Source organism: Numida meleagris, chromosome 12, assembly GCF_002078875.1.
Source record: "Numida meleagris isolate 19003 breed g44 Domestic line chromosome 12, NumMel1.0, whole genome shotgun sequence".
NCBI lineage: Eukaryota > Metazoa > Chordata > Aves > Galliformes > Numididae > Numida > Numida meleagris.
The window spans coordinates 10,093,847-10,119,793 of record NC_034420.1 but is presented as its reverse complement, the minus strand read 5'-3'; the positions used below and the strand labels follow the sequence as shown (position 1 = coordinate 10,119,793).

The 25,947-nt window shown below is 46.6% G+C and overlaps 2 protein-coding genes across 10 annotated transcripts in view; both read right to left on the bottom strand.

The window, feature by feature from the left end:
- EBF1 (early B-cell factor 1) overlaps positions 1 to 275 on the bottom strand; it is a 268,731-nt gene extending 268,456 nt beyond the window's left edge. For 2 of the 8 annotated variants that reach the window (XM_021410320.1, XM_021410322.1), the window contains exon 1: positions 120 to 272. The gene's annotated coding sequence lies outside the window, so the exon portion shown is untranslated. Of the gene's footprint in view, positions 1 to 119 lie in introns of all 8 variants that reach the window. The other 6 variants (XM_021410327.1, XM_021410328.1, XM_021410323.1 and 3 more) reach the window with 5 other exon arrangements.
- The window catches only part of RNF145 (ring finger protein 145), a 47,095-nt gene continuing 31,556 nt past the window's right edge, over positions 10,409 to 25,947 (bottom strand). For both annotated transcript variants that reach the window (XM_021410247.1, XM_021410246.1), the window contains exons 5-11: positions 22,921 to 23,156; positions 19,827 to 20,002; positions 17,746 to 17,886; positions 16,247 to 16,429; positions 14,217 to 14,364; positions 13,153 to 13,509; positions 10,409 to 12,035 (exon numbers count right to left, since the gene is read on the bottom strand). In XM_021410247.1, the coding sequence (XP_021265922.1) occupies positions 11,607 to 12,035; positions 13,153 to 13,509; positions 14,217 to 14,364; positions 16,247 to 16,429; positions 17,746 to 17,886; positions 19,827 to 20,002; positions 22,921 to 23,156 (1,670 nt within the window). In that variant the 3' untranslated portion in view covers positions 10,409 to 11,606. The remainder of the gene's footprint in view (positions 12,036 to 13,152; positions 13,510 to 14,216; positions 14,365 to 16,246; positions 16,430 to 17,745; positions 17,887 to 19,826; positions 20,003 to 22,920; positions 23,157 to 25,947) is intronic.

The following is a 25,947-nucleotide window of genomic DNA, read 5'->3' as shown; positions in this document are numbered from 1 at the left end:
AATGCTCTGCCCAGAGAGGGGATACGGGCAGCACGACTGTTCCAATGGGAGAAAGGGAAAACAACTTCTGGCTTCAGGTGGGACTGAGGGGCACACAGCACTGGGGGCTGAGGGTTTACCTGTGTTTTATGCCGGTGTGGAGAAAGGGGCTTGGGAGCATTTCGCTCATCACATCCTCCCCAGCAAAGACGCTTTGCACGAGATTTTTTCTTACATCCACATTCCTGCGTCGAACCAGAGTTCCCAGTCACAGACGAACCCAATGTCCTCCGGCAGGTGACAGGGCTCAGCCACCTGAGGCATTTCATTCCTCCTCCCCGAATTGTTCCTGCAGAGAAGGAAAGAAAAAGGCTCATCCATGGGGCTGAGGACCAGCGTGTGCTCATCCCGCTCCACACAGGAGGAAGGTGGGCCCAGACAGAAGGGTGACAAGAGCCTGCTTTTACCACAGCTGCTGTGAAGAAACATCAGCAGGAGATCTGGATTGGAGCACTGCATCCAGAAACTTCCTCCTGCTGCACCCCTGCCCACGGGGACGGAGGACACCCCGGGCTGGCCCTAGCTTGGATGGATGTCTCCCCGCTGGGCCAGTAAACCCTTTGGGGGCACACGGGGTGCACCCCCGGAGCTCAGCCCCCAGTCCCTCGGCAGCTTCCCGGGAGAAGGGGAGGCGGGCAGAGCCACGGGGCTCCCCCGGGGCGAGCACGGCGTGGACAGCCGGACCCCGCAGCCACGCGCGGCCTCGGCGCTGTGCGGGGCGGGGCGGGCGCGGCGCGGGTCGGGGCCGCAGCGCCGCGTGGTTACAGCGCCACCTGGCGGCCGCGCCGGGCACCGCCGGTCCCTGTCCCGCGGGGCGAGCGCGGCCCTGCGGGTGGCGGAGCGCTCAGCGCCGCTGCGGCTCAGGGACGCGGCGGCTCCGCCCGCCCCCGCCCGGCCGGGCACCTCCAGCTCCTACCAGCGTCGGCAGCCGCGCTCGTTGCAAAACGGCAAACCGGCCCCGCAGGGGGAGAACGGCCTCCCCGTCCCGATAGGAGCAGCTGGAATCCGGTTCAGCGCATCGGTGGAAAGTGCGCTGTGACATCAGGGATGAGCTGCGGAGCTCTGGGCCGCGCGGCACTCCCCCAGGCTCGCGATACCTCTAAGGCCGGTTTGTGCTTTCTTATTTTGGCAGCTGCTGGACGGATTAGGGCTGTTATTATATCACACTCAAATCTTGCCCTCATTTTACGCCGTCAGTTCAGCAAAGCGTGTAAACACGGACCCAACTGCTACCGACTTCAGGGAGGTGAATGCGGGCGCAGTGAGAGGCGGCAGAGCCCTCCCTGCCTCGGGGGGATGAGCTGCTGCGCATTGCACGGCAGGGATTTAAGCATCCCCTAAAGATGTCGCACGCTTTGCTGAATCCAGGCTGAATACGGTCAGAAGAATTTAAGAGATTCGGGGGTCTGTATCTCCTATTAAACACGCATCTAAACTCAGAGGATTTTGCAAGTTGGGATTTTCACCTTTACAGGTGTGCACGCTCATTCTGAGCGGTCTGCTCCCAACTCTTGGGCTCATCCTTCCCATAGGGGAGCACTAAGAGACACTTGTCAGGTTGGCGAGCATTACAGTCATTGTTTCTGGGACTTGATTGCTCAGGATCTGGCTGCTCTTGCTGACCATTCTGAAACCTGTTTCCTCTGGAATGAACTCCAGAAGGCCCCGTGGTTTCAGCAGAAGCAGAATGAAGCTCATCGCTAGGGCTCAGTTGTGCTGGCTGGAGCTGGGTGCTTACCCACAGCCAGTGGGACTTGGCCAGAACACAGCATAGGAGCACTTTGGTTAGAAAGGATTTTAAGACACAAAGCGAAACTCACTTCTTTACGTGCTCTCCTGAGCTTTGGACAACTTGAACTCAAAGTTTGGGCTCTACCTTGTTCAGAACAAGGGATTCCTCTGGATTCATCTTTGTGCAGAGCGAGGGAATCCTGCAGCATCTCCCGCGCTCCTTCTCAGGATCTCTTCTCCAAAACATTCAGCCTGGAAGCAAAAGCAATAACAGTTTTGGGACAGAGACAAGCAGAGTGCCCCCAGCTCAGGGAGGGAGAAACATTTCCACTGGAAACACCATGTTATCCCACATTCAAAAGGCTGTGGCTATCTCATCAGAGGGAAAATGGCCTGAAACACCCCCCTGAACAGGAAACTTTGGGGGAGCACCCTTCACTACGTGGGCATCTGCACAGGGGTCAGGGCATCGCAGTCCCCATCCAAGCTCAGCTCCCCATGGCTTCCCTAGGAGAAAGGCATCGGACTGAGCAGCATCTGCACGCTGGCTCTGCACGCTCACATCCATTATGGATGACACGCAAACGCCGCTCGTGCCTCCCGAGCAGAGGGTTGTGGTGAAGCCCCCACCCCACGGATCTCACTGCGGGGCTCAGGAAGCAGCAGCCACCTCCCAAAACGTGCTACAAACCGTGCACGCAGAAACGAGCTCCTCCTGCGCTGACACGGAGTCATTGCCCGGGTGTGACGGAGGAACTGGTAACAGACACAGCAACAACACCGGGGCTGGATTCTGGCCAGGGCACTTCAGGCGACTTGTAAAAAGTTCACAGCTCCTTTAACGGCTCCACCTGGCTCCAGCAGGGACCTCTGCTCTGTGCAGGAGATGCTGCGAGGGAAGCGTGGCTGAGGCCGTCTGAATCAGAGCGGTCCCTCTCGCCTCGCGTTGGTCTGGAATAGCTGTTGACCCGATGGAGTGTTAATGGGAACATTTATTTGTTTCTTTATCACTACAAAGATGTCCTATATACTTACCCTGCTGCTGCCACCGTTCCCAAAGGGCTGTCAGCACAAGAGCCATTATAACACAACTGCCAGAGGTAATTTCCCCCCCCCACACACACAATTTCTTCAACCAATTCTGTAAAGAGAGAAAGAACCGGGATATAACAATTGCTGGTGAAAGAACAGCACGGCAACACGAGGCACGGCAGCTTTCCTGCCTGCCTGCCTCCGGGAGCCCCGTCACAGCACAGACCCAGCACAGGACGCTCCCACGGTGCCACACGAGGACGTGGTTGGGTCCCGGTGCTCCCAGGGGCTCTCTCCCTCCATGTACGTGAGCAGGTTGGGTTCGCACGGCACTGCCCCATATGGGGGCAGGCAGTGCTGCTCCTCCTATTGCTGGATTACATGAGAGCATGAACCCCTTCAAAATGCTTTGGTCACACAATCATTAGAAACAGAACTCAGACGGGACCTGCTGCTTTTACCTGGGGCAAAAATCCCCATGCTGTTTCATTTGCATTACGTGCTGGCTTGACGGTTCAGGGAAATTGCTAATGGGACCTTCTACCACTGGGTCACCAGTTCAGATCTGGCTCTGTCAGTATGGACCAAGAGTATCTGATGAATGTTTGATGACGTGAGATGAAAATAAGGGTTTCCATCTGTTTATCAGTAGAAAAACCCTTCAGCAACTCCAGCCCCTCAGTGCAGATTGCAGCAGCAAAGCCACAGCGGTGCAGTGCTAGGGCCCCTCTGCAGCCCAGGGCAGGGCAGGGCATGCGGCTGGGAGAGCTGCACATCCTGGGTGTTGGGCAGAGCCTTCCTGGGGATAAACCAACCTGCTATGCACCACACTGAGCTGCTCCAGCCACAGCGCAGCATGGAGAGCCAAGCCCAGTACTGTTCTCAAAGGGAAAATGATCCTGGTGCGCTGGGGAAGACGCACTAGGAAACCCAGGATTGAGGACTGGTTTCTACCAGCACCAAACAGAGACATTCATAACTTTGCAAGCTGTAGAGCTGCTTGAATTTCTCAATACTATGACACTAAGCAAGCTGAAACTCAAATGTCAAAGTAACGGGTAAGAAGTCGGTAATAGCCCTTTCTTATCTTCTTCAGTCGAATGATGAATCAACAGAAAAATAAGTTAGTGCCTAATTCAGCACCTTCCAAAATGTCCTTGCCCCCGAGAAAGCACAAAGCACTGGATATGCAGCACTGGTGGGGCTGGGGCTGTCAGGGCCACCCTGCAACGCTGCCCGGCCCTGAGCCGTGCCCCCCACAGCCCTCCAGCATCTCACCTTCGGGCTGAGCCAGTCAGCAGGGGCAGAATGCAAAGGGCAGGGGAAGCTGGAGGTGCTGGTGCTGCCCCAAGGGCCCACACCGCGCGTCTCTGAAATAAAGCGATGGGAAAACTCACATCCTGCGTAAACTCAGCTAGCAGAGCGGTGCCGGGCCCTGCAGAGGGAAATGGAAGCAGCGTGAGAGCCATCTGGTGGGAGCGGGGAGGGGATGACTTCACCTCGGTGCCAATCCAACCGCAGAGATGCTGAGAAACCGGGGAAGGCCAGGGGGGGCCGTGCCGGCATCGCTTACCTGGGTGTCACACTGAAAATCAAAGCATCCCTGTGGGAAACCACCCCTCTGATAACTGCATTACCACAAAGAGAGCGCTCCTGCACCGCACTGTTCTGCAAGAGGCAGAGGGAGAGGTACTTTTTTGGGGGGATCTCAGGAGTCTCAGAAAAACCAGGGGTGGGGGGAGAGCCATCAGTCACGCTACTGTGACAGCAGAGCTGAGCAACGGCACACACCACAGCACCAGCAGCGACATGGCAAGGGGAAATGGTTCCAAGCTAAAAGAAGGGGAAGTTAGGCTGGACATAAGGAAGAAGATTTTTTACAGTAAGGGCGGTGAGGTGCTGGCACAGGTTGCCCAGAGGTGGTGGTGCCCCGTCCCTGCAGACACCCAAGGTCAGGCTGGGGGGGCTGTGAGCACCTGGTGGAGCTGTGGGTGTCCCTGCTCATTGCAGGGGGTTGGACCAGGTGGCCTTTAAGGTCCCTTCCAACTCAAACGCTTCTATGATTCTGTGATCTGTTAAGGCTGCAGAAATGACAATTTCCACACCAGTTACAAAATAATTACCCATAATAACTTAATAATGAGCTTTTCCCTCTAAATTATTAACACAGGTAGCCAAGAAAATTGTCGGTTTTAACAAGTTTAAATTCAAGTGATAAATGCCAAAGCTGAGCTAAACGACACCAGCAAATTAGCAATTAAAATATTTATGCGAGAAGGCAAAAGATATTGTGTGCAAGGAGCCGGAGAGCAGCCTCCCACTGGAGCAGTGGACAACGGCCTCTGTTCGCATATCTCAGCTTTAAATCCTGTGCAGAGGGAAGAGCCAAAAAATATCTGAAGCTGTAATTGAAGCCGGGCAGAGATTGCAGTGGGATCCTGGCAGCTCCCTGCAGAGCCCTGGGCTCTATGGAGGAGAAATCCTGACCCCAACCAAGTTATTCCTATCACATAAGTCTTTATCAGCAGTGGGGTCCAAAGAAAGAAGTGGCTTCGTGGCCTCCCATGGCTCTGCCACACAGACCTGGCTTCACCGCCTGGTGTGAAGCTGGGGGGGGGGGGAAGGACCTTCCTGGCTGAAAGAAAAATAGCAGCGTCAGAGCAGCTCTCTGCTGCCCTATGAACGCAAAGCCCTTCTTTTTTTTTTTCCCCCAGCAAACTTTGCAGACATGAAGGGTTAACACAGCATCAGTACCACAAGGACTGCGCTGGAGCAGAGCTTCACTTGGAATTTAGCCGGTGCATTTATATTTGCAGGCTGTTTTTTTTTTTTTTTAAATTTTTGCTTACTTGTTCTTCTTCCCCTCCCCTCCCCGTTTTTGTTGCTGCTTTTGTTTAATTTTTCCCCCCTTTTTCCCCCTTCTCCCGTTTCCCCGCCCGGTGCCGTTCTGCTGTGCGCGGCTCCGCACTGCCCCGCCGTGGCCGCCGCTGCGGCACCGCGCTGCTCCTCCCGCTCCTCCCTAACCCCTTTCACCAACGCACCCCTTCCTCCCACCTCCGTCCTGTCCATCCCGGCCAGATTCGTAATGTAAAAAAGGGAAATTAAGCCCTCTGGAAAGCAGTTTGCAGAATGTTAGGCTTTGGGGAAGCTTGGACTGACATCAGTGCACAGACAGACCCAGCTAGTGAACCCCCAAAATCACAGCACGGCTGGCTTGGAACGGACCTCCCAGCTCACCCAGCCCCAACCCCTGCCCTGGGCTGGCTGCCCCCCACCAGCTCAGGCTGAGCAGGGCCCCGTCCTGCCTGGCCCTGAGCACCTGCAGGGATGGGGCACCCACAGCTCTGGGCAGCAGCGCCAGCGCCACACCAACCTCTGAGTGAAGAACTTCCCCCTGACATCTCACATCAATCTCTCCTCTTTCAGTTTAAAACCATTCCTCCCCTGTCCTATCACTACCAGCTCGTGTCAAAAGTCAGTCCTCCTCCTGCTTGTGAGCTCCTTTAAGCACTAAGTAGGACCTGCATTGTTTGCCAAGAGCCATCCTGGTGGAGGAGCCCAGCAGCACACCAGCACCAGCACAGCCAGGCAGTGCTCCTGGCTCAGCATATATCCCCCATCCACACCGAGGGAAAACCTGACCTGGTGGCTGCCTACGATCGTTCTCTCCAGCCCCAAACCTTTGGGAGAACACCTGGAAGTCATCAGATCCAACTTAGATCCAACCCAGCAGGAGGAAGGTGCTCATGCCGAGCTCCCATGGGAACGCTTTGAGCCGCTTTAGTCCATTCCCATTGGGGCATTCCTCAGCAGAACTCACACCCAAACCAGGATCCCCGTGTGCCACCTGCACCCCTCCCGCTGAGCTCAGCAGGGCGCTGACACGCGTGGTTGCACCTTTACTTATGCATCAAAGCCCAAAGAGCAGTGAAGAATCCCAGCAACGCTCAGCACGGCGGCTTGGGTTCCTCCTGCAGGTCTCTTCACTCCACCTGTGCAAATGAAGGATATTTCCAACCTGTTTTGCAGCAGGGTGATGGGATCAGCCATACCCAAAACTGGTGCACGCGCAAAGCTTTTATCTCGCAGCCCGCTGAGGTGCATCTTGTTTCCAGTTTCTCATTTTTCTTTACTTACCAGCATGCCCTTTGTAACACGGAGGGCCCTTGAGAAATTAATTTCCACCAGAAAACAAACAAACAAGGGCTGAAACAGTGCATGGAGGAATCCATCTTTCAAGGACACTTCCTTTTAAATTGCACAACGTGGCTCTTAGCAAGGAAAATAAATAAAACTTAATCCCTCTGCATTCCAGCTGGCATTTTTTCCCCAAGCTAGCAGCAAACGATTTAAAGAAAATTCAGACTACGGTCAATTAAGGAAGCGTACATCATTTCATTTATAAATAGCAGATATCTATTCACAGTTGATTATTTTTATCCAATTAAGCCCGTTTTACATTTCAAATTCCTAAGAACTCACTCATTTACCCGCTTCCCAGTCCCAGACTTCTCCCATCTGCTGCTGCAATACTTTGCAGCTCTTCTGCTCTTGGGCTGTTGGTGGCTGAAACTCTCAGCTAACACAGAATTACTTAAGGATGTGGATGATGGCCTCCAGGAAGGGGCAACCACTGGGAAAAACTGGGCCTAATTACATGCAACGCTAAGGGTTGTTTTAATTATTATTTTATTTGGGGTTGGTTCCTTACGCATGCAAACTGTTTTCTTTTCCAGCCTATTTGATCAGACTGTCATCTTTAGGTTTGTATGCGTGTAGACGTGATATATTTAATATATCACTAATAAACTTACTCCAACTTTAGAGACCTCAGCATCCCGCACTCCACCTATTTCTCCAGAAGCCGGCTCGCGTTTGCCTTCAGGAGAACACCACCATCCCAGAGCCACAGAACACACGGGCTGAACTGCTCAGCAGCTGCGTGACAAATATCTTGATGAAAACACATGGACTTTGCCCACCAGAGCCTCCACGTTGGCACTGGATGTTCCCAGGCATGGCCACCGCTGTCGCACCCAGCAGAGAAGGCTCCTTGGGCTCCGGGAAGATGCTGGGAAGTAAAATAGCCGCAGCCAAAAGAAAAAATAGGCATTGTCAGAATAAACCTCAGGAGGGGGCAGTGGTAAGCGAACCGTGATACCATGATCTTTAATGAGATTGAAGATACGTGTCACAAGAAGACGAGGACCAGCTCGTTTTTAATCCTACCACTGGAACACTAAGAAAGATTTGAGTTCAAAACCGAATTAACCGGCGCCTTCACCATTGCAAGAGAAGCCAAAGAGATGAGGAGGGAAAGGTATTTGTCAGCCTTTCCCACCAATATTTTTGGGGGGTGAGGACACAGCCCTTCCCAAAGCAGCACAAACCAGCAGTGCTTCATGGACCACCCTGGAGAGCCTCCAGCCCACGGACTGAGGCCGTGCTGCGATGCATCTCCTGCCTCCAGCCTTCCTGCTGGTGCTCTCCCGACTTCAGCAAAGCCCAGCACCACCACGCTCACTCAAACTTTCACCCCGAGCGCCTTCCCCACAACGTAAGACCACCAGTTCTACTTCCCAAGCATTTTTATTTTAGACACACGTGAGCTTTCTTGGCTTTTGTATCTTATTCGCTGGAAATAACCAAATGAAACCAAACCTCCTGAACCTCGTCCACCAACCAGGAAAATGTTACAAGTTTGTTTGCAAAGGTTCAGACACTTTAAGCCCAAACTCTGGACTATTTCAGGAAAAGGGTTGAGGTAACTTAGAAATTGAATGTAAAACGCATCAGGAAAGGTTACTCAGAACGAAGAGCATTTCCCACTCTGAAAAACCTTCTGCATGTCAAGACCTTCCTGCGTTGGCACAAAATGAAGTGCTTCTCCAGGAATGAGGAAGGAAATGGATTCTCCTGCTGCAAAATCACCAACTGCAGCGGGATCTGGGGGCTCTGCCATTCACACCACAGCTTTCAGTGACAGTTCCTAGCCACAGACTTGTTTGCTCTTTGCATGGAGTCATCTCACCTTCTGCAAATACATTTCCCTGTGCCCAGAGCAATAACCTCGTAAATGAGCAGCGCTGGGACACTCCACGACGTTTGAACACGCTGTGGCACCGTGCGATCAGCTCCACCAACCAGCCAAGAAATCCCCAACTGTTCCCATGGCATCACCCAGCTGGGAGCATCTTTTGAAGCCCAAACGTTCGTCCATCACACCACCACCACCACCAGGCGGAGGGCCACAAGACGGCAATTTCAAGCCTACAGTTTCACCTCTTAACTTACTCATGCACAGCTGCAGAAAAAAGAAAATCAAATCAAGAAAGCACTACCCAAGAAGCAGCTCTGCACCAAAGTACCTCAGAGGTCAGGAGTGTTTGCCCAGCTGCTCCACAGAGCATCAAGACAGGGCTCATTTCATTCCTTTCCGCTCTGTTCCCCCATAGCCTTCCCTCTTTCCTCCTCTTTCAAGTTGCACACTTTATTTCTTCTGCAAGGATCAGCTCGAGTTTTGGCTGTTCTCACTTCATGCCTGCACTTCCTGATCTGTAAGGCACAGCTTGCTTGGCTTATCAGTATTTTTTTCCCCACTCACTCCCATTCCTTGCAAGCTGATTTCGAAGTTATTTCTAGAGCTAGCTGAGCTGTGCACTTAGTTTGGTCGAGAGAAGCATTTCTGAGTTGGGGGTGGGGGGAAAAGAAATGAACACCCTCTTTGAGCTTCCTGGTTGAGCTGATGGCACTGAGCAGTTCTCCAGCAAATAGCTGGGTTTAGCTGGCTCCAGTGGCAATCCTGTGGCATCACTTCTCCTGTGAGACAACACACGCCTTCCTGGTTGCTCAGGCTACTTTCCAGTGCCACATCTGGTGGTTCTGATCTGCACTCCTGGCACAACGCATTTCTGGAATCTCCTGCAGGCCTGCTGATTCTTAACGAGCAGTTTCCAGGTACACCTACCTCTTACTGACGTTGGTGTAAATCCATAGTTCTTTCCTCTGGCTTTTGCATTACCAATTAGCAATAATTGAAGGCAGAAATTAAAGCGTTCTTTGCCAAGAGATCAGTTGGGCTGAGGAACAGGAGGAACAGGACTCAGATCACTGCAGTGGTGAAAAGGAAGAGTTCAAGAAAAATTTTCTCATCATTTTTCCTTGCCAACACTATGAGCTTTTATCAAAAGTTTTGCAACGATCAGCGAGGCACGAGGCAAACCTACATTTCTAAACAAGATGCAAGGAAACAACTGAGATACAGAATCACAAGATGATGTGACTGACACCTCCATTCTGCCAGCGAGAAGAAAACAGGTTTGGGTTTTGCACAGACCTCAGAGGCAGTAAGCAGCCTGCACGGGCTCCAGGAGCAAATGTGCCTTAGCATTCTGCTATTGTTCCATACCAGCTAGGAGCTGTAAGAAAAAGGCTTTCAAGGACCAGAGCCACCTCTGGCCAGGAGATACCACAACACACAGTAATGAAAAGGAGGGAAAGAAAGCACATCAGAAGTCCCACTGATCTCCACAGGTTACGGAGCGCTACTATTCCAAAAGAGCCTCTCCTTCTTGGAGTTTCAGTACAAGAATCACATAACCAGGTGTAAAAATCTTCAAATGTAATTTATTAAGACATTCAGCTATGTCTGTCAGTCTACATCCAAATTTACTACTAAAAATAAAATAGTATCACATTTCACATTAGGAATACCGACTTTGAAAAACACTTGAGTCAAGCCTATCGTATAAATAAGTGACTAATTTCTCTTCATATCAAAATTCACATAAAAAAATTGCCTGGCCCCCTACTCCCACCTATTTCCCCCACCCCAGTTCCTAGTTCTACTTGAAGCCATGATGAATGTAAAAATTTAAGTATGGACATGTTCCTTGTCAAAGAAAAAAAGGTGCAAACCTATTGACAGCTTTAAAAGTGGCATTTGCGGAGTCTGATCATACACGATAATGTACTCATTCCCAAAGTGCAAATATCGCCAGAGTTTAATACTGTTTTAATTCAGCTGCAAGAATTAAACATTACACAGCACAGTACTGCGAGGCCTCTATCCGTGCCCTAAAACTCATCCCACTTCCCTCCTGCACATGGCAGCGGAGGCCAAAGTGTTCATTAGAGTTTCAGTTTACTTCATGCAGCCCAGACTGTGCCCATTATTAGCAAAAGTTTCATCTACATCAAAATATTGAAGACTCCATCATAAAAGTCAAGAGTCACTATAGATTACATGGATTAAAATGCAGTTGCCCCACCAAGAACACCCAAAGCATATACACGACCTATTTAGAGTGCTTCCATCTTCTAGTACAATCACTGCCGTTGTATCTTTGATTTTTGCTTACGTGCCATAAAAAAAATTGTCAGTAACCAAAGCTGCACCTCACCAGAGACCGGCAACTCCCCGCATTTAACACCTCCCTGGGACCCTGGGACACGCGGCATTCGACAGCCTCCTCACCAACAGAACAAGAGCTAGCGTTCTGTCTGCCTGCCGACAACTTCTCACAGACCTCCCGTGCTTCTCATCCCTTAGCTACATCTTGAAAACACTCTTTGACTCAAATTTATTTCCAGACATCCTTCCTATGCCCGCAGTTCAGAGAGCCTCTGGAGTCATTCCTACTACATCTCGCTGGAGTTACCGCTACCGAGCAGCCCACAAAAAATCAGCATGGGATATTACATTTTGACCAGCATTAACAGCTAAACTTCTTTCACAGATGTGGGAGGATAGGTTTTCTTCTGAGTCAAGCTAGGATCTCTGAAATGTGTTTGTTCCCATGTCATTAGAGCTGGACGCTAACCCTCGGGTCTCGAGTGGGGCACCCCTCTGGGGCTGCCGTGAGTTCTGCAGCACACGCTGCTCCCTGCCTGGCCTCGCACGGGCTCATGCTTTTGTCCACGCCCTGGGATCCCCCCGTCTCAGCAGAGGCCTCCAGGCTGTCCTGTCCTTCGTTCTGACCAGGGTTGTCTTCTGCATTTGGCCCATTGTCTTGTTCGGCGCCGGGGGGCTCAGCCGCATCTCCAGGTCTGACGTTTTGCTCTACACCAGGATTTGGCTGTTGAATCGGCTCCGGCCCCAGTCCTTGTAGCTGTGAAGGGCTCTTAAGCTGGCAGTGGCACAGAGGGCAGGTTTCTTGCACGTACAGCCATTTCTTAAGACAGCCCGCATGAAAAAAATGGCTACATGGTGTGATCACAGCAGTTTTCATGTCCTGAAAGACACACATTAGAAAAAAAAAAAGATCCTATTATTTGCAGGCCCATTCCTCTCACCCTGTGCATGTGCTGCTTCATCTCATGGGAGCAGCAGCCACAGAAGAGATGGAAGCAGTCCCTAGGCAAGTATGAGAGCGTTTCTTGTTCGTACCCACAACGCTCCCACATTCAAATTCACACACACTTCAAGCACATGACAGGGCTGTTTATAACACATGGATTAGAAATTAGGCAAAAAACTTTGTTTACAAGATATTACTACACTTAAATAAAAGGTTTTGTAGGATAAGAGTTGCAGGATTAGTTGGCTTAAGAAAACCGCAAGTGAAAAGCAGCAAACTTACAGATGTAACAAACAAATTAAATAATGCTCTCAGTGAAGAGACTCGTGTATTACCTCTCTGGTGTTTTAAACATTGCCATTCAATCTGGCAGTGGTAGTTACACTCTTCAAAGAATTTGTATTCAGGTTTGGAATCAATCCAATTGCACCCTATTAATCCTAGGGTAGCTCTTTCATTGTCATATATAGCTACAATTTGTACCCAAAAGAGACTCTGGAGCTGGAGGTGTGACAAAGATATTACTTTCAGCATTCATTCCTAAGGTCCTTACTCCTGCTGTCTTACATTAGATAGACCCATAACCTTTTGATAATTAAGTTTCTGTCATAAAACTGACATTGTACACGAAGTGGAAGTAGCAGTGTCTGCAGAGACTGAGCTGCTTCTAAGGGTGAATAAAAAATCAGCTACTTGAGTACACGCTGCCTTTCAGTAACAGAATCTTTCACTAATGAAGAAAGGGCACACTCGCTATTGCTATGAGAGCAGCTCAACCCAAAGGTGAGAGTTTCCAAGAAACTCAAGGACACGGTTTGTTGCGTAAATAGAGAGAAATAGAAAATTTAAACATAGCCAAATTTGTTTTTATACGTTAAAAAACCTCAATGCCAGAATGCCAGAAAACTGGATAATCCAAGTTATTTATTAAGCACAAGTGTTACTCGTTCAACATAATGCAAGTAACCTATTTTATAGGCAGCAGACCAAGCAGGACAGACAGTCCAGAGTATTTAAATTCAAGTCAGCATTTCGACACTTCTGTTCTTACCTGGTAGCAGATGGCACAGATATCGTTGTGTTGCTCCAGCTGTTCTTTTGTGGCAGTGGGCAGTGACTTGATCTTATTCACAGCATCTCTGCGAAGAAGGAAGCTTTTCCACCCCAGCTGGGCCCGCAGCCACACATTGTAGTAGGAGTGAATGAAGATGATCACAGAACCCATTACAGTCCATTCGCCAAAGACAGTTTCTGAGACTCCATATGCCACCACACAGAGAGCGACGAGGAATTCCAGCAGCCGGTACGTGCCATTTACATAATAAATCACATCATCCATATTTTCAACTGGTTCTTTCCTGAACTCTTCTACCATAAACAAAACATAAATGAAGAGTGTCCCAAGCACCTGTAACACAGTGCAAGACCATTAGCTCAGCGTGCAGTCCTGAACTGGAGCTTCAGTTACTCAGCATTACCCATGGAGCTGTGCACATACAGTGCTCCCAAATCAGACAAAGGGCAGGCAAGTCCCAAAGCAGCAGAACTGTTGCTGAACTTCAAGACAAACAAAAGTCATTTCTTCTCACAAAGCATTTGCGCTTGCTCCCACGTGCTTCCCCTTCTAAGTATTTCCCTGAGCCCAAAACACAGCTGGATTGATTAAACAAAAGCGTTAAGCATCGTGAGGAGCAATTTTATGAATTAATTACAAGAAAATCTTATAACAAATACTCGCAGTGCAAAACACTTCCTGTATTTACAGTACTGTGTCTTGAGCATCAAATTACTTTTAAATAACCACTGCTTCACTGTAATATATATAAATGAGTGCTCTGGGAAATACATATATATATATATTTTTTTTTTTTACTGTGATACTTATGCCCTCAGAAGCCTCCTGGCTTTACAAGTCAAAATAGACTTCCACTCACCTATGTTCTCAGCCAACCCTAAGGAATTCCTTCGCCACAGATACAGGATAAATTTTATATCATATCCTGTACTTCTGCCCTTTTGTCCTCCCTGTTCTATTCTGATCATGCATTTCTCCCCTAGAGAGACAGGATCACAGCTAAGGCAGGGATTCCGTTACTACAGGACTAACATTCTCACCTGAAGAGAGGTTAGAATACTGCTGGAGATAATGATCAACAGCCAGAAATCCATGTGGAAAAACTGACAAATCATGTAGGCCATGTACGCAGGGAACACCAGTAAGAACAAACAGAGGCTGACTGCTCGGAAGTGCTTCCACAGACTCCTGCAAACAACACAATAGGGTTTTTTTGTTTGTTTGTTTGTTTTTAAGTCAGATGTGAGCACCAGAATAAGAACAGGCTCACCCCCAGATGTAAGTACATTACGTGTTTGCTCGAGGCTTTCACTTCTTGAAGGGAGTTTTTACGTTACTTGGGCACAGTCTCATTCCCAGCATGCATGCTAACAACACACATACTCTGAAGAGGAGTTCCCTCTTATCTGACCTTTGCTGTCTTAACAGAAATACAGGATTATGGACAAAAATCAGCTACAGTCATCGGCATATTGGGTCAAGTCCAAGGTTAGACAAATTAAGTACCTAAGATATTGGATGCCTCAGATGAAGGCCCACTAAACTAAAGAAAACTTAAAGACGTAATTGTTTATACGCCTTCCTATATAAACAGAGTTATCCTAGAATATTTGCTTATTACAATGCTTCTATGGCTTTTTGCTAACAAACATGGGGCAGTTATTTATTTTCACCACCAGACTTAACCCTGTTGCCTTTAGAAGTATATTCCCCAGTTAGTGGGATTTAAGGAAGAAGAGGCAGATACATACGTTTTACTCCTCTTTATCACTTACTTCCTTCCAGTCTCTCTCCAACACAGATACACCATCAGCCTCTTACACTCAACCATTTGCAAAGGCTTTCACAGCATCTCCAATGATCACTATGCTACCCCTACACGTTACTCGAGTTGTATTTTAACTTCACTAAACTCTTGTAATGAGGTATTGAGAAACTGGGAACACTGGGAGAATGAGACAGTAGCAGAAACCGGCTAATTTAATGCAGTCTGAAGAAACAGCAGAATGTCACTGTAAGGTTTGTAGTTCTCTGACTGTGGGCAGGGAAAGAGGGAGAGCTGAAGAGGAATTTATCTTGATCCTAGTTAATTTAGAACTGTCAGAGACATTAGGCAGATGAGAGATCAAAATTGCAGTCACCACAGGCTGCTTGTTTAAGCTGGGCAGATGCTCGAATCCTGGCTCTACTCCCATTCTCTCTGTTAGTATATTTTAAAGTTAACTGCCCCAGAACAGTGGCTACAAGCAGCCTCTAAGCTACACAAACTCTCTGCACATAAATAAACATTCTCTTTTACTTCCTTACTTATAGGCTATGAAAAAGGAAAAAACACAGGCAATTAACAAAGATGTAAGCACAAACAGAATACAATAAAACCAGATACTAGTAAAGCTCTTCAGAACACAAATTGAACTTAACAACAATCCCACACAATCAAAACATCTGGTACACGAATGTAAACCTTCCACATCTTACTTCCTGTCAATAAACACTATTATTTTGGGATCACCGTGTCAGAAAAAAATGGATTTCAGAATACCTAACACAAGGTCACCTCTAGATATATCCTCAATAGCAGTCTGAGATCACTGCATGAGAGGGAATCCTACCCAGCTGCAGAGGAGGGTAAGCAAAATCCACACAGTGGAGTGGTGGGAGGAAAACAAAGGCACTGGAGTCCTGGATTTGCTTAACTGAAAGCACAAACACACTGGCAGTCTTGCCAGGGGAAGTAACCTCTGCAGTGCTCAAGAGCGGGCAGTCAACAGCTGCAGAGCAGCATGAGCTCACGCAGGCTGGATGGACACACTCCTGAGCAGGAGCAGGTGACCCAACTCACCTTCATTTGCCAGCAAACAACATGCTGAAAAGCATTACTGTGTGCACGTGAAGGAGCAGGATGGAGAGAGAAAAACTAGAGAATTTAGGCTAGAAATCTGAAAACAGAAAAGATAAGACACGATAACTTTATAAGCTACTAAAAATTCCAATTAGGCCATTAATGACCAATTTATCATCTCCTAAACCAGCACTGAGTAACTTTCAGTTTAGAAAACCAGTCTCTTACTTGTCTCTTGAGGCTCCCAATGCCAGGACAATGGGATCAGCAATTTCCAGCATGGACTGTAGTATGGATGCCACCACAATGAAAAGAATAATACTGAGCAGGAACGCCCGATGCACAACTTGGAGCTCAATCAAACCTGTCTGCACAGCCAGGATCAGCAGCGTGACTCCTTCAGTCATTCCCCTGCAGACCAACACAATCAAGAAAAAGAACAACCACATGTTTCTGTGTCATTGCTGGTTCAAAAATGTATCTAGAAATACCAAAAAATACATTGTTTCTTCTATTACCCTGCAATTGCTTTTTTTTTTTTTTTTTTTTTAACTTTTATTGATGTAACTGCTTAGGCTTTAACCAGACAGGAATGTTTTTAGAAGCACTGAAGTACTGGAGTTTATGGAGGAGCAGCACATGGGCTAAACCCAGCCCAGCAGACACCAATGACAGCTCCCCCAGCACTTAATGGACCCAGAGGAGACCTTTGAGGATGAATCCATCAGCCTCAACGCTGCCTAAACACACCCCAAGCAGCACTGCTAGGTCTACAGCTAGGCACCGGTCAGCCTCAATCCTGCATTACCATGAAGACCCTCCCCACCTGTCACATTCACTCATCACCATATTCCTGCCTGTCCTTTGGTCGTGGTGAAACACCCACAATTTATCTCCTTGCCAACCCCAAGTTCAGGAAAATCAGTAGATGAGCTATTTTTTTTAGCCCATTATATAGAGTACAGGGGGTAACAAATCATTTCTCCAAATACAGCTGTTTCACTTCTCTTTGGCTTGGAAAATCAAACCGCATTTTATATCTCCAGGCAGTACATTTCAGCACCCTACATGAAGCACTCACAGTATAGACCACCTAGAACCCCATGACTCCCCATAAGATGTTTTCATGTGGAGTATTCCTGGGCAAGCCCAGCTCATTCCCATTATCACCCATTATTTGGAACTGAAAATGTAAAACATTCTTTTGATGTTTGTTTCCTGAACTTCAGTCCTGAGCGAAAGTTGGAAGGTTGAAAAACACGGAGCTTTACATAGGATCCCAACCTCCTGTCAGAAAAGTTAGGAAGAGCGTGAGGAAAAAGTCAGTTCCTACATTTTGGTTATTTCCCACAGTTCCTTATAGACGAGCCATTCCATGCTGTGATTTCAGACTCTAAGATTAGTAATGCTTATATTATCCAAGCAAATGAAAATTTTCCAGTGACTCATATTAATGAAGGCATTAAGATAACCAAACTGTGGAATCTTAAATCTCACGTAACAGCCCTGAATATGTTACAGAAATAAACCATCTCCAAAGAAGTCTGTGATAAGCTGTATTTCCACCTCAAATCCTTCCAATGTACATAAAGATTGGTGTACAGAAAGCCTGTCAAGGGTAGCCAAGTGCTCTTAAGTTAAAAAACAAACAAAAAAACCCACAACTCTATATCAATTCTATTTATATACCTTTTTGTCCTTCTCTTTTCAGACAGTGACACGCTCACCTGTTCATAGCAGGATCATTCATGAATGCTCGGTAGCCCTGCAAGTAAAACTTGCAGAGAGTCAGAACTCCCAGGGCAACAAAGGAGACGGTGAAGACCAAACCCAGCAGCGAGTATGGAGTGCTACAGCATTCTGCAATACTGAGAGGAGAGAGGGGAAAAAAAGACAAAAAAAAAAGAGTCATTAATTAAAAGCAGTGTGATGAGCTCTTTTTTTTCCTTGTTCACTTAATGGTGCGAACTCTTTTGAAAGCACAACTGGACTAGCTTAATGGAAGTATTAAAAGCTACTACGGCAGCCAGCAGAGCTCTCAGGTTGGAGCCTGGGCCATGCAGTTTGTCCTGCACTGCTCCCTCCTGTCCTTCTCCACCGCTGTGCCACACGGTGGCACTGTGTCCTGCCTGCAGAGGGTTTCCACAGCCAGAAGTCAGCTGAGCCCCACCTGGGTCGTTTGCTGAAATTTCAACCAGCTACCACAAGCAGAGTTAAAGCAAATGGATTCACTACGGCACTTTCCACTCAGATCTGCAATAGTGCAAGCAAATGTCAAAGTGATAAACACTGTCGGACAACCAGACTTTTTCAGCACTGTTCACAGGCAACACTTGTCTTTCAAAAGATTGTGTCAGAAGCAGCAAGACAAAAAAGAATATTCTCTCTCAGCTGGGTTTTTCTTTTATTTTGCTACAGCAGTAAAGTAGCTAAGACTGAGACTTCTGAGTACATATGATGAAACCGAGAACAGCAGACTTCCTTCAGCTCCCTTACCTTAGGGCTGCTCTTTTATTGATCCTGGCATTGCACTATTCAGAGAAGCCCAAGCCTCAAGGTATGCTTGGGCTCCTAAGAAATGCAGCTGCCAGAGCACAGAGAGCACGGTGCAGAATACCACATGTCCCAGCACTCAATGAAGAGCTGTCAGCCAGGGATTACACACCTGGAACATCTCAAATACACAACCGCAGGTAACAGCACATCAACACCTCCATTCATTATAAATATAATAATAAAAAGATCTTAGCTTGTTCACCAGGATAGTAGTCTTTCATGAGAGAAATTATGGTGGTCAAAAATGTGTCACGCTAATTAACCAACTGAGGAGAGAACCAGTCCAGCAGTTTGAAAAGACAAAAGTGCTTTGAGGAAGAATATCCTTCAAAAATAAGAAGAGCACAAAGCAAGAGATGTTTACTTTGTTTTAATGACTACTTGAACTGGAGATCTCCTTTGACAGCAATTCACAACAGAGTATTTTGAAGTGTTTACATACACTACTTGCAAAGCTTCTCATAAGCCTTCCAGTTCTGTCTATTTACTAACCTGGGCAGGGCTGATAAAGCTTTCAAGTATTCCTGCCAGTCAAGGCAGTGAAACATAGATATTTAAATACAGTATTTCTGCAGAGTTTGAGGAACTCTGAGTTTTGCTTATCAGAAAATAAGAATCTTGGCCATTCTGACTAATGATCAATCTTTCCTTTTTTTCCTCCCTGTAATTTTACTATCCTTCTTAAACTTATTTCCACATGACGTTCCATTCAAGGGTCCCCAGAGGAGCTTAAGAACTCGCAGAAAAGCCTAAAGAGCTCAGACTGTTCTGTTATGTTTATGTATGAAGCACAAGTTTATAAATTGTCCCAAAGAGCTAAACACTTCAAAGCATATAAAAAAAAATCATCTCAGTTATATAGTCGAAGAAAAGATTTTGGGAGGAACATCAAGGACAATGAAATATACACAATTTTCTTTAACAGCAAATACACATGCAAGAACTCTCCAATCTGGTAAGAACAGACTTACATCACTCCCAGTCTTACAGAAAAGGTAAGAAGTGTGCTCTTTTTATTTCCTCATCAAAGGAATTTTTTGTTTTCTTTGGGAACTGTCCCACAGTTGTACTAACATCTGTCCTAAACATAATTGATGCCTCTGAAGCTTTGCAGGGGCAGCATACATGGTCACTGCAGTAAGGAGAGGTATTTGCTGGCATCCAATGCAATAAGGCCAATCCAGCTATCTAGTCTCTAAAAGAGATGTTTCAGAACATACTCAAAACAGCTATGTACAGACTAGTTAATTACCTCGTCAAGAAGAGGAAGAGGAGTCTCTCTCTTGAGGCAGGCTGGTCCCGTGTACTGAAATAGGAATAGATCTGGAGAGCAAATAAGACCAGCCAGAACACCATGAAAAGAACAGGGACCACCAGCTGGTTCCACAGAGACATCCCCAGAGCCAGCAGACCATACACTTCCACCACCTGGGCAAGACAGAGAAAAACACAGTTTGTTATTGGTTCACATCATTTATGGTTTGATAACAAAAGGCTGTTCAACTGTAAAGCCACCATAAAACTAAGGGCAATTCACACTGCACTGGCCATCCCAAAGCAAAAAAAAGGGTCAAGCTACAGCCTGACAATGGGAAAGCCCACACTCAGCAGTGACAAACTACTCTCTGATCAACTGTCTTACCTGAGTAAGGAGTAATACCCTACTGTGCAGAAAACCACCAGAAATGCCCCTTCCTGTTGGCTTGGAGCTGCTGTGTGCTGCCCTCTCACAGGAAGGATGCACGCCCCTGGCTCACACACAGCCCACTCTGATCATTTTCCCAGCTCAAGTCAGAGCAAAGCTCTTTTCTCAACAGCTACTGTCAACTCACCACACACACTAGATAATGAAATATGAACCAGAACACTTTAGCACTATGAATCTGCTTTGCTGATCTGTTTGAGAGGGAACACTAAATACGTCAGACATTTTGTAGTTAAGTATCTCCAGATGAACAGGTACCAAACTTCTGACTGCTCCTAACCAACCAAGAGTTTTGACGTTCATGGTTAAAAGCTATTTCACCAGACTCTGAAGTTAAATTACATCTCTTGTATTTCAACAACTGTTACAACACAGAGATCCTCTGGAAGCTGGAACTTCATACAGGCATACTTAATATCAAAGGTCAAAAGGAGATCACTCACAATTATTTCCTCATCACCTGCTTTCCACAATGATGTAAAATTTGTAATGGCTAGCAAACACATGAAACAGTTGTTATTTCAACAAAATGTTTAAGAGTCATCTACTCAGCCTTTCATGACAAGCATGAGGGATATTAGATTCATGGGACCTGCTGCAGTATGAACTGTGGCTGATGGACAACCAGTATGATGCTGGCAGGGACACGGTGCCAAGCTCCTGCTTTTAGCTATGTGGAGACTTGTCAAGGAACTGCATCTGCCCACAGGGGACTCTCCTGGCCCGGCACCAAGGCAGGCAACCCTGTGCAGCTCCTGGCACAGCACTCCTCCATGTCAGAGACGGGTCATCTGTGCTTACATTGTAGCTTCATAACCAGGAGGCATTTCTGGCATCTTCTGCTGCAAGGAGGCAGCCACACTTATGGATCTTCTTTTAAATTATATCACCAGACACAGGACAAACTACACACATATGCAGAAAACTGCTTTGGTCCACCAGTTAGGGCTATCCCCACTCCGGTGCTATGTTCAAGAGATATGGTGCTGAACATCTTAATATTCACCAAGTTTTACCACTGACATCAAAACAGCAATCAATTTCAGCCTACAATAGCAGTGAAGTCACTAACACCAGGACAAAGGCATCACTGACAGCTATCTACCACACAAGGTTAGGGCATCCTAAAGATCAGGAAACCTGTATAGCAGTTGCACTTAGAATACAATTCTGAGCAAAGACAACTATTCCACCCCCAAACTTATCTGCAGCCAAAAATTTCTTATAACGTTTAAGTGTTTTCCACTTAGTGTCTAATAAAACAATAGATGCATGAATCAAATCCACATCGGATTTGAATTTGACATCAGGAAGTTAAACTCTGCAGGTGTCACGCACATAGAAAATGGAGGTGCTGGTTCCACCCCGTTCCACATCTTCAAACAGTACAGAAGAGGAGCATGTTCTATCCCAAATGGTACTGCTCTCACTCTTTTAAAGGAATGGTAAGCATGATTTTCATATTCTTGCTGGAAAACATGGATATTGAGGCTTTGCCAATCAGGTCCTGAGCTTGTTTTAATCAGTAAATCTACAATCTAGTTATGGACAAGATCAGACCATGTTAAGTGCTGTACAAGCAAGGGAGGATAATCTTGCTCTGAAGACCAATTACATACAAAATAGATAATTAGACAGTAATGATCAAAATGACAGGCTGAGACTTTAGCACGCCAGACACCTACTGCTGCCAAGTTCTGGTTGGTATATGACATATGACATAAAAAAAAGCAAAGAAGAGCTTAAAAGACTGCTTTGAAAGAGCTTAACTTAGTTTTCAGGCTGCTTCCAGAATGAAGAAGCAACAGGCAGAAAACCAAAAGCTTTCTTTGAAAAAACCCAACAAGTGGTAAGAGAACTAGTGGGTCAGCCAAAATTAAACAAGTATCATTTTTTTCTTATGTACACACAAAAAAGTACACTTTTTTATATGCACACACATTTTATCTTTGTATAAATAACATGAGGCGTAATATTTTTGTAGCATTAACAAAGCAGCTTCTCAGCCAAATACATATTAGATGTCTACACTGGATGTCAAAGCGTTAACAAAAGGGACATGTGTCAGATCAGTTTTCTGTTTCTGTTGACTGTCGCCAGAGGTTTCAGAAATGCTGCTTTTCTGAAGAAAATACTACAGACTTTTCAACTTTTCACATCACAGCCTAAGTCACAGTCAAAATCAGCTTTACTCTTACTCCCAATTATACACTACTATGATTACGAATACTTTTCATACATAAGGTATTTCTTGAAATGAACAGCTACTGTTATTAATGCATAGGGAGTACCTTGCTCACTTAATAACACTCTAGATAAATTCCATCCTACCACAGTCCCGTTTTTTTAGCCTGGATTTAGGAAGGACTGAGTAAAATCCAAGCAAAGTCAACCTGCTCAACTAGCCGGAAGCAGTACAACCCAGGCTAACACCTTAACTGCCCACCCATACAAATTGTAAGCTACCCTAAATTAAAGAAGGAGGATGCTATGGATAGGAACACACTTGGCTTACTAAGAAAACATGAGCTCACACACAAAAACAGATGCACAGAAAACAGTCAAAATACTTTTATTTATTACTTCTTTCCTGCAAAAACGCTCATGCCCAGGAGAATAAAATTGTTCCATTCTGTCTTACCTGGACAAGTTCTCTGTATGCAGATTTCGCCAAGTTATAGGGTACCAGAAGATTTGATCCCAGAAAGTAGAGAACTTCCAAACCAGTGAAAATCATGGCAAATTTGTTGATGATGACAATGGTTTCCAACGGGACGAGGCAGAGCCGTGCCAGCAGAGGGAGCATGTGAGCAGAGAAGAGCCAGATCTGCTTTGTTTTCATGACGCAGGAGCAGAGCGTGCATACCACCAGCTGACCTGAAAACGCGACAGTCTTTTATAATCAAGCTGATTATCCCCTTCAGGAAAAACGTATTTTAATTCGTTATCTTTCCATAACACAGTTATCAACATCCAGCATATTATGACAGCTCTAACTAGGACATATCTGTTATGAAACCAGTCTCCTCTGCATTGTTTGCTAGGTCACAAAACTTACCATTTTCAAACTACGCCAAGCATGCGCTTCGCAGATGAGCAAAATGCCAGCCCAAAGCACACCCACAATCATGTTCAAATTAATGCAAAGTCCCAGGAATAAATCACACAGAGGATAACTGGGCAAGTCATCCCTCTGGTTTCCACATCCCCAGCTCAACCTGTACCTGTGAGCATAGCAGCAGCATTTCTGAAGCCCAGCTATAAGGCTATTTCATCCTGATCTATTAAAAAAAAAAAAAATCAAAGGTCCCAAATGGCTTTTAGAGCAACAATATTTACACTGTCAAGAGGAATTACCGGCCAAGAACAACAGGAGACAGCCAGGCCAGCAGCTGAGATTTCAATAATTTCATAATGCCCGGGGGCAGTTGCTCAGAATTAACACTGAACCTTGCAAGTGACAGATAATTAACAAGTAAATTCTCTTAACCAGTTGGCAGGGCACAGGCACATCTCTCCTACACACCCAGAGATCTGGAAGGCAGTATTTCTGCAGCAGACCTCTCCACTGTAACTCGCCCATTGCAGTCATTGGAACTCGTACCCTTTATCTCAGAGGAAGCAGCATGGAGCCAAACGCACATCTTCTGGGTAAGAAAAATTCTTACCTATCTCTTTGGGCAAGAAACAAGCCTTTTCCTTTATTTAGAAGCAGAACCTTGTTCACCACTTATGTCAGCTTACATCTGGAAGCCACGTCACATGGTACCAAACCCAAGTGCTAAAGCAATGCCTTGGAGCCACCTCTACAATTCTCTGCATCCCACAGCTCTGTTTGGAACCAAGAGTTGGCCTTCGCAAAGCACAGAGTAGCAAATCCAAGGCCACAACATTGCCAGGCCTCAGCTAATTGCATGTGCTCATATAAGCACATGACATTGACCTTGTCACCTTGCCCTTCTGGGTGGCTCAGGGAAAGAAGCTGGGAGAGAAGAAATGGGAGTACCAGTGGTTTTCTTTCACCCTGCTTAACTTCCCATCTACAAAACAATTTCTGCTTTCAAAATAACTCAAACCGAATGCAATTTCTAAACTCTATTACTTAAAGTCCTTCCTCCTTTGCACCGTCCTCATCCAAGCATCCATGACAGGGGCCTGGGACTAGATGATCTTGAAGGTCCCTTCCAACTGTGGTTCTCTGCCCACACGCAGGGTGCTCCCACACTGCTTAAGGGTGCTGCGATGCTCAGGGCCTGGCACGGTCAGCCTGGGAGGGTTCATGCGATCCACAGTAACTAAGGCAACACAGCTTCACACACAAAGGATACAGACACCAGCATCCAATACGTTCTTCAGGGTCTAGTTAGTGTCATCATCTGAAATAAAACACTGCCACAATATCATGCTCAACAATCCAGTGCTCTTTGGGATAACTTTGTGGCTCTCCAGTCATTAAATAGGACCTCTGACTGTAGTCTCATCTGATGAAACCGTAACACCTGCTTTCCTCCTGGCATAACACGCTCAGTATGCTCATCATCCCTGCAGAGCATTCTGTTTTCCACCTTTTCCATTTGTACACTGATTGGAAGTTACTTGTCATGGGAAAGAGACCTGTACACCAGCAAATGAAACATGTGGACATTCCCTCTTGAGGCCCTGGTCTCCTTCCTGCAGTCTGCATTTAGTCAGTTCTCAGGAAGGGCCCGAAATGACAGCGGGGCTTTCAGTGACAAGGACATAATTCCCATCTTTAACTGGGGCAGCAGCACCCTTGTTCAGGACAGTCTCTACGTGTTGCACACCATAGTTTATTTCCAAGTCGGGCTGTAAATGGTGAGGTATCACATACACAACTTGCAGTTTCAGTCAGAAGAAACCAGTTTGGAACTCATATCAAATCACCAAAATATTTTGATGGTCTGGTGGTTGGCAACCCTGCACTCAGCAGGGGGGTTGATACTCGATCTTTGAGGTCCTTTTCAACCCAGGCCATTCTATGATGATTCTATGATGCTCAAACTATCTGCTAAGACTAGCAAATCCAATGGAGCAGTTCACTCTGCAATCTTAGATGCTGTGGACTGAAAACCACAGCCAGTGATAATGAATCCAACATCTGGAGTGCTCCTGCAGGACTTCAGACTTCTCTGCTAGGGAATGAGGCAATGAGGAAGAAATCTACTGCCTTCAGTTCCTGCCCATTCTTTTCCCCTCCCAAAACCTCCACAAGTACATTAAATACAGCCAAAGACTCTCAGGCAGTAAGCTAATGGAAAATGTGCAGTAACTGAGTCTATGTGGTACTGTCGCTGTTCAAACCACATTTAGAAGGGAACTCTCCATTTTATTCCCTTTTTTAAAAAGCTGATGTTAACAAATTTCCTGGTTATGACATTAACTGCTTGGCAAAAAGCAAGATGTCTTAAAGTTAGTACGTGCTCCCACTACTGAGCAATGAGAACCAAGAAAAAACAAGTCGTCACAGTAGCACTACTTCCAAAGCCATGCAGCTTTGTAACTTCCAAAGCTGACATTCTCACGAGGTAAGACACTCATCCAAGAGGCAGTTTGAAGGCATTTATTCCTTCCATCCAGAACTGCAGAGCATATTTGTAACCCTAGCTAACAGTCATTGGACTGAGCTAGAGCTGGGAGAAGAACTGAC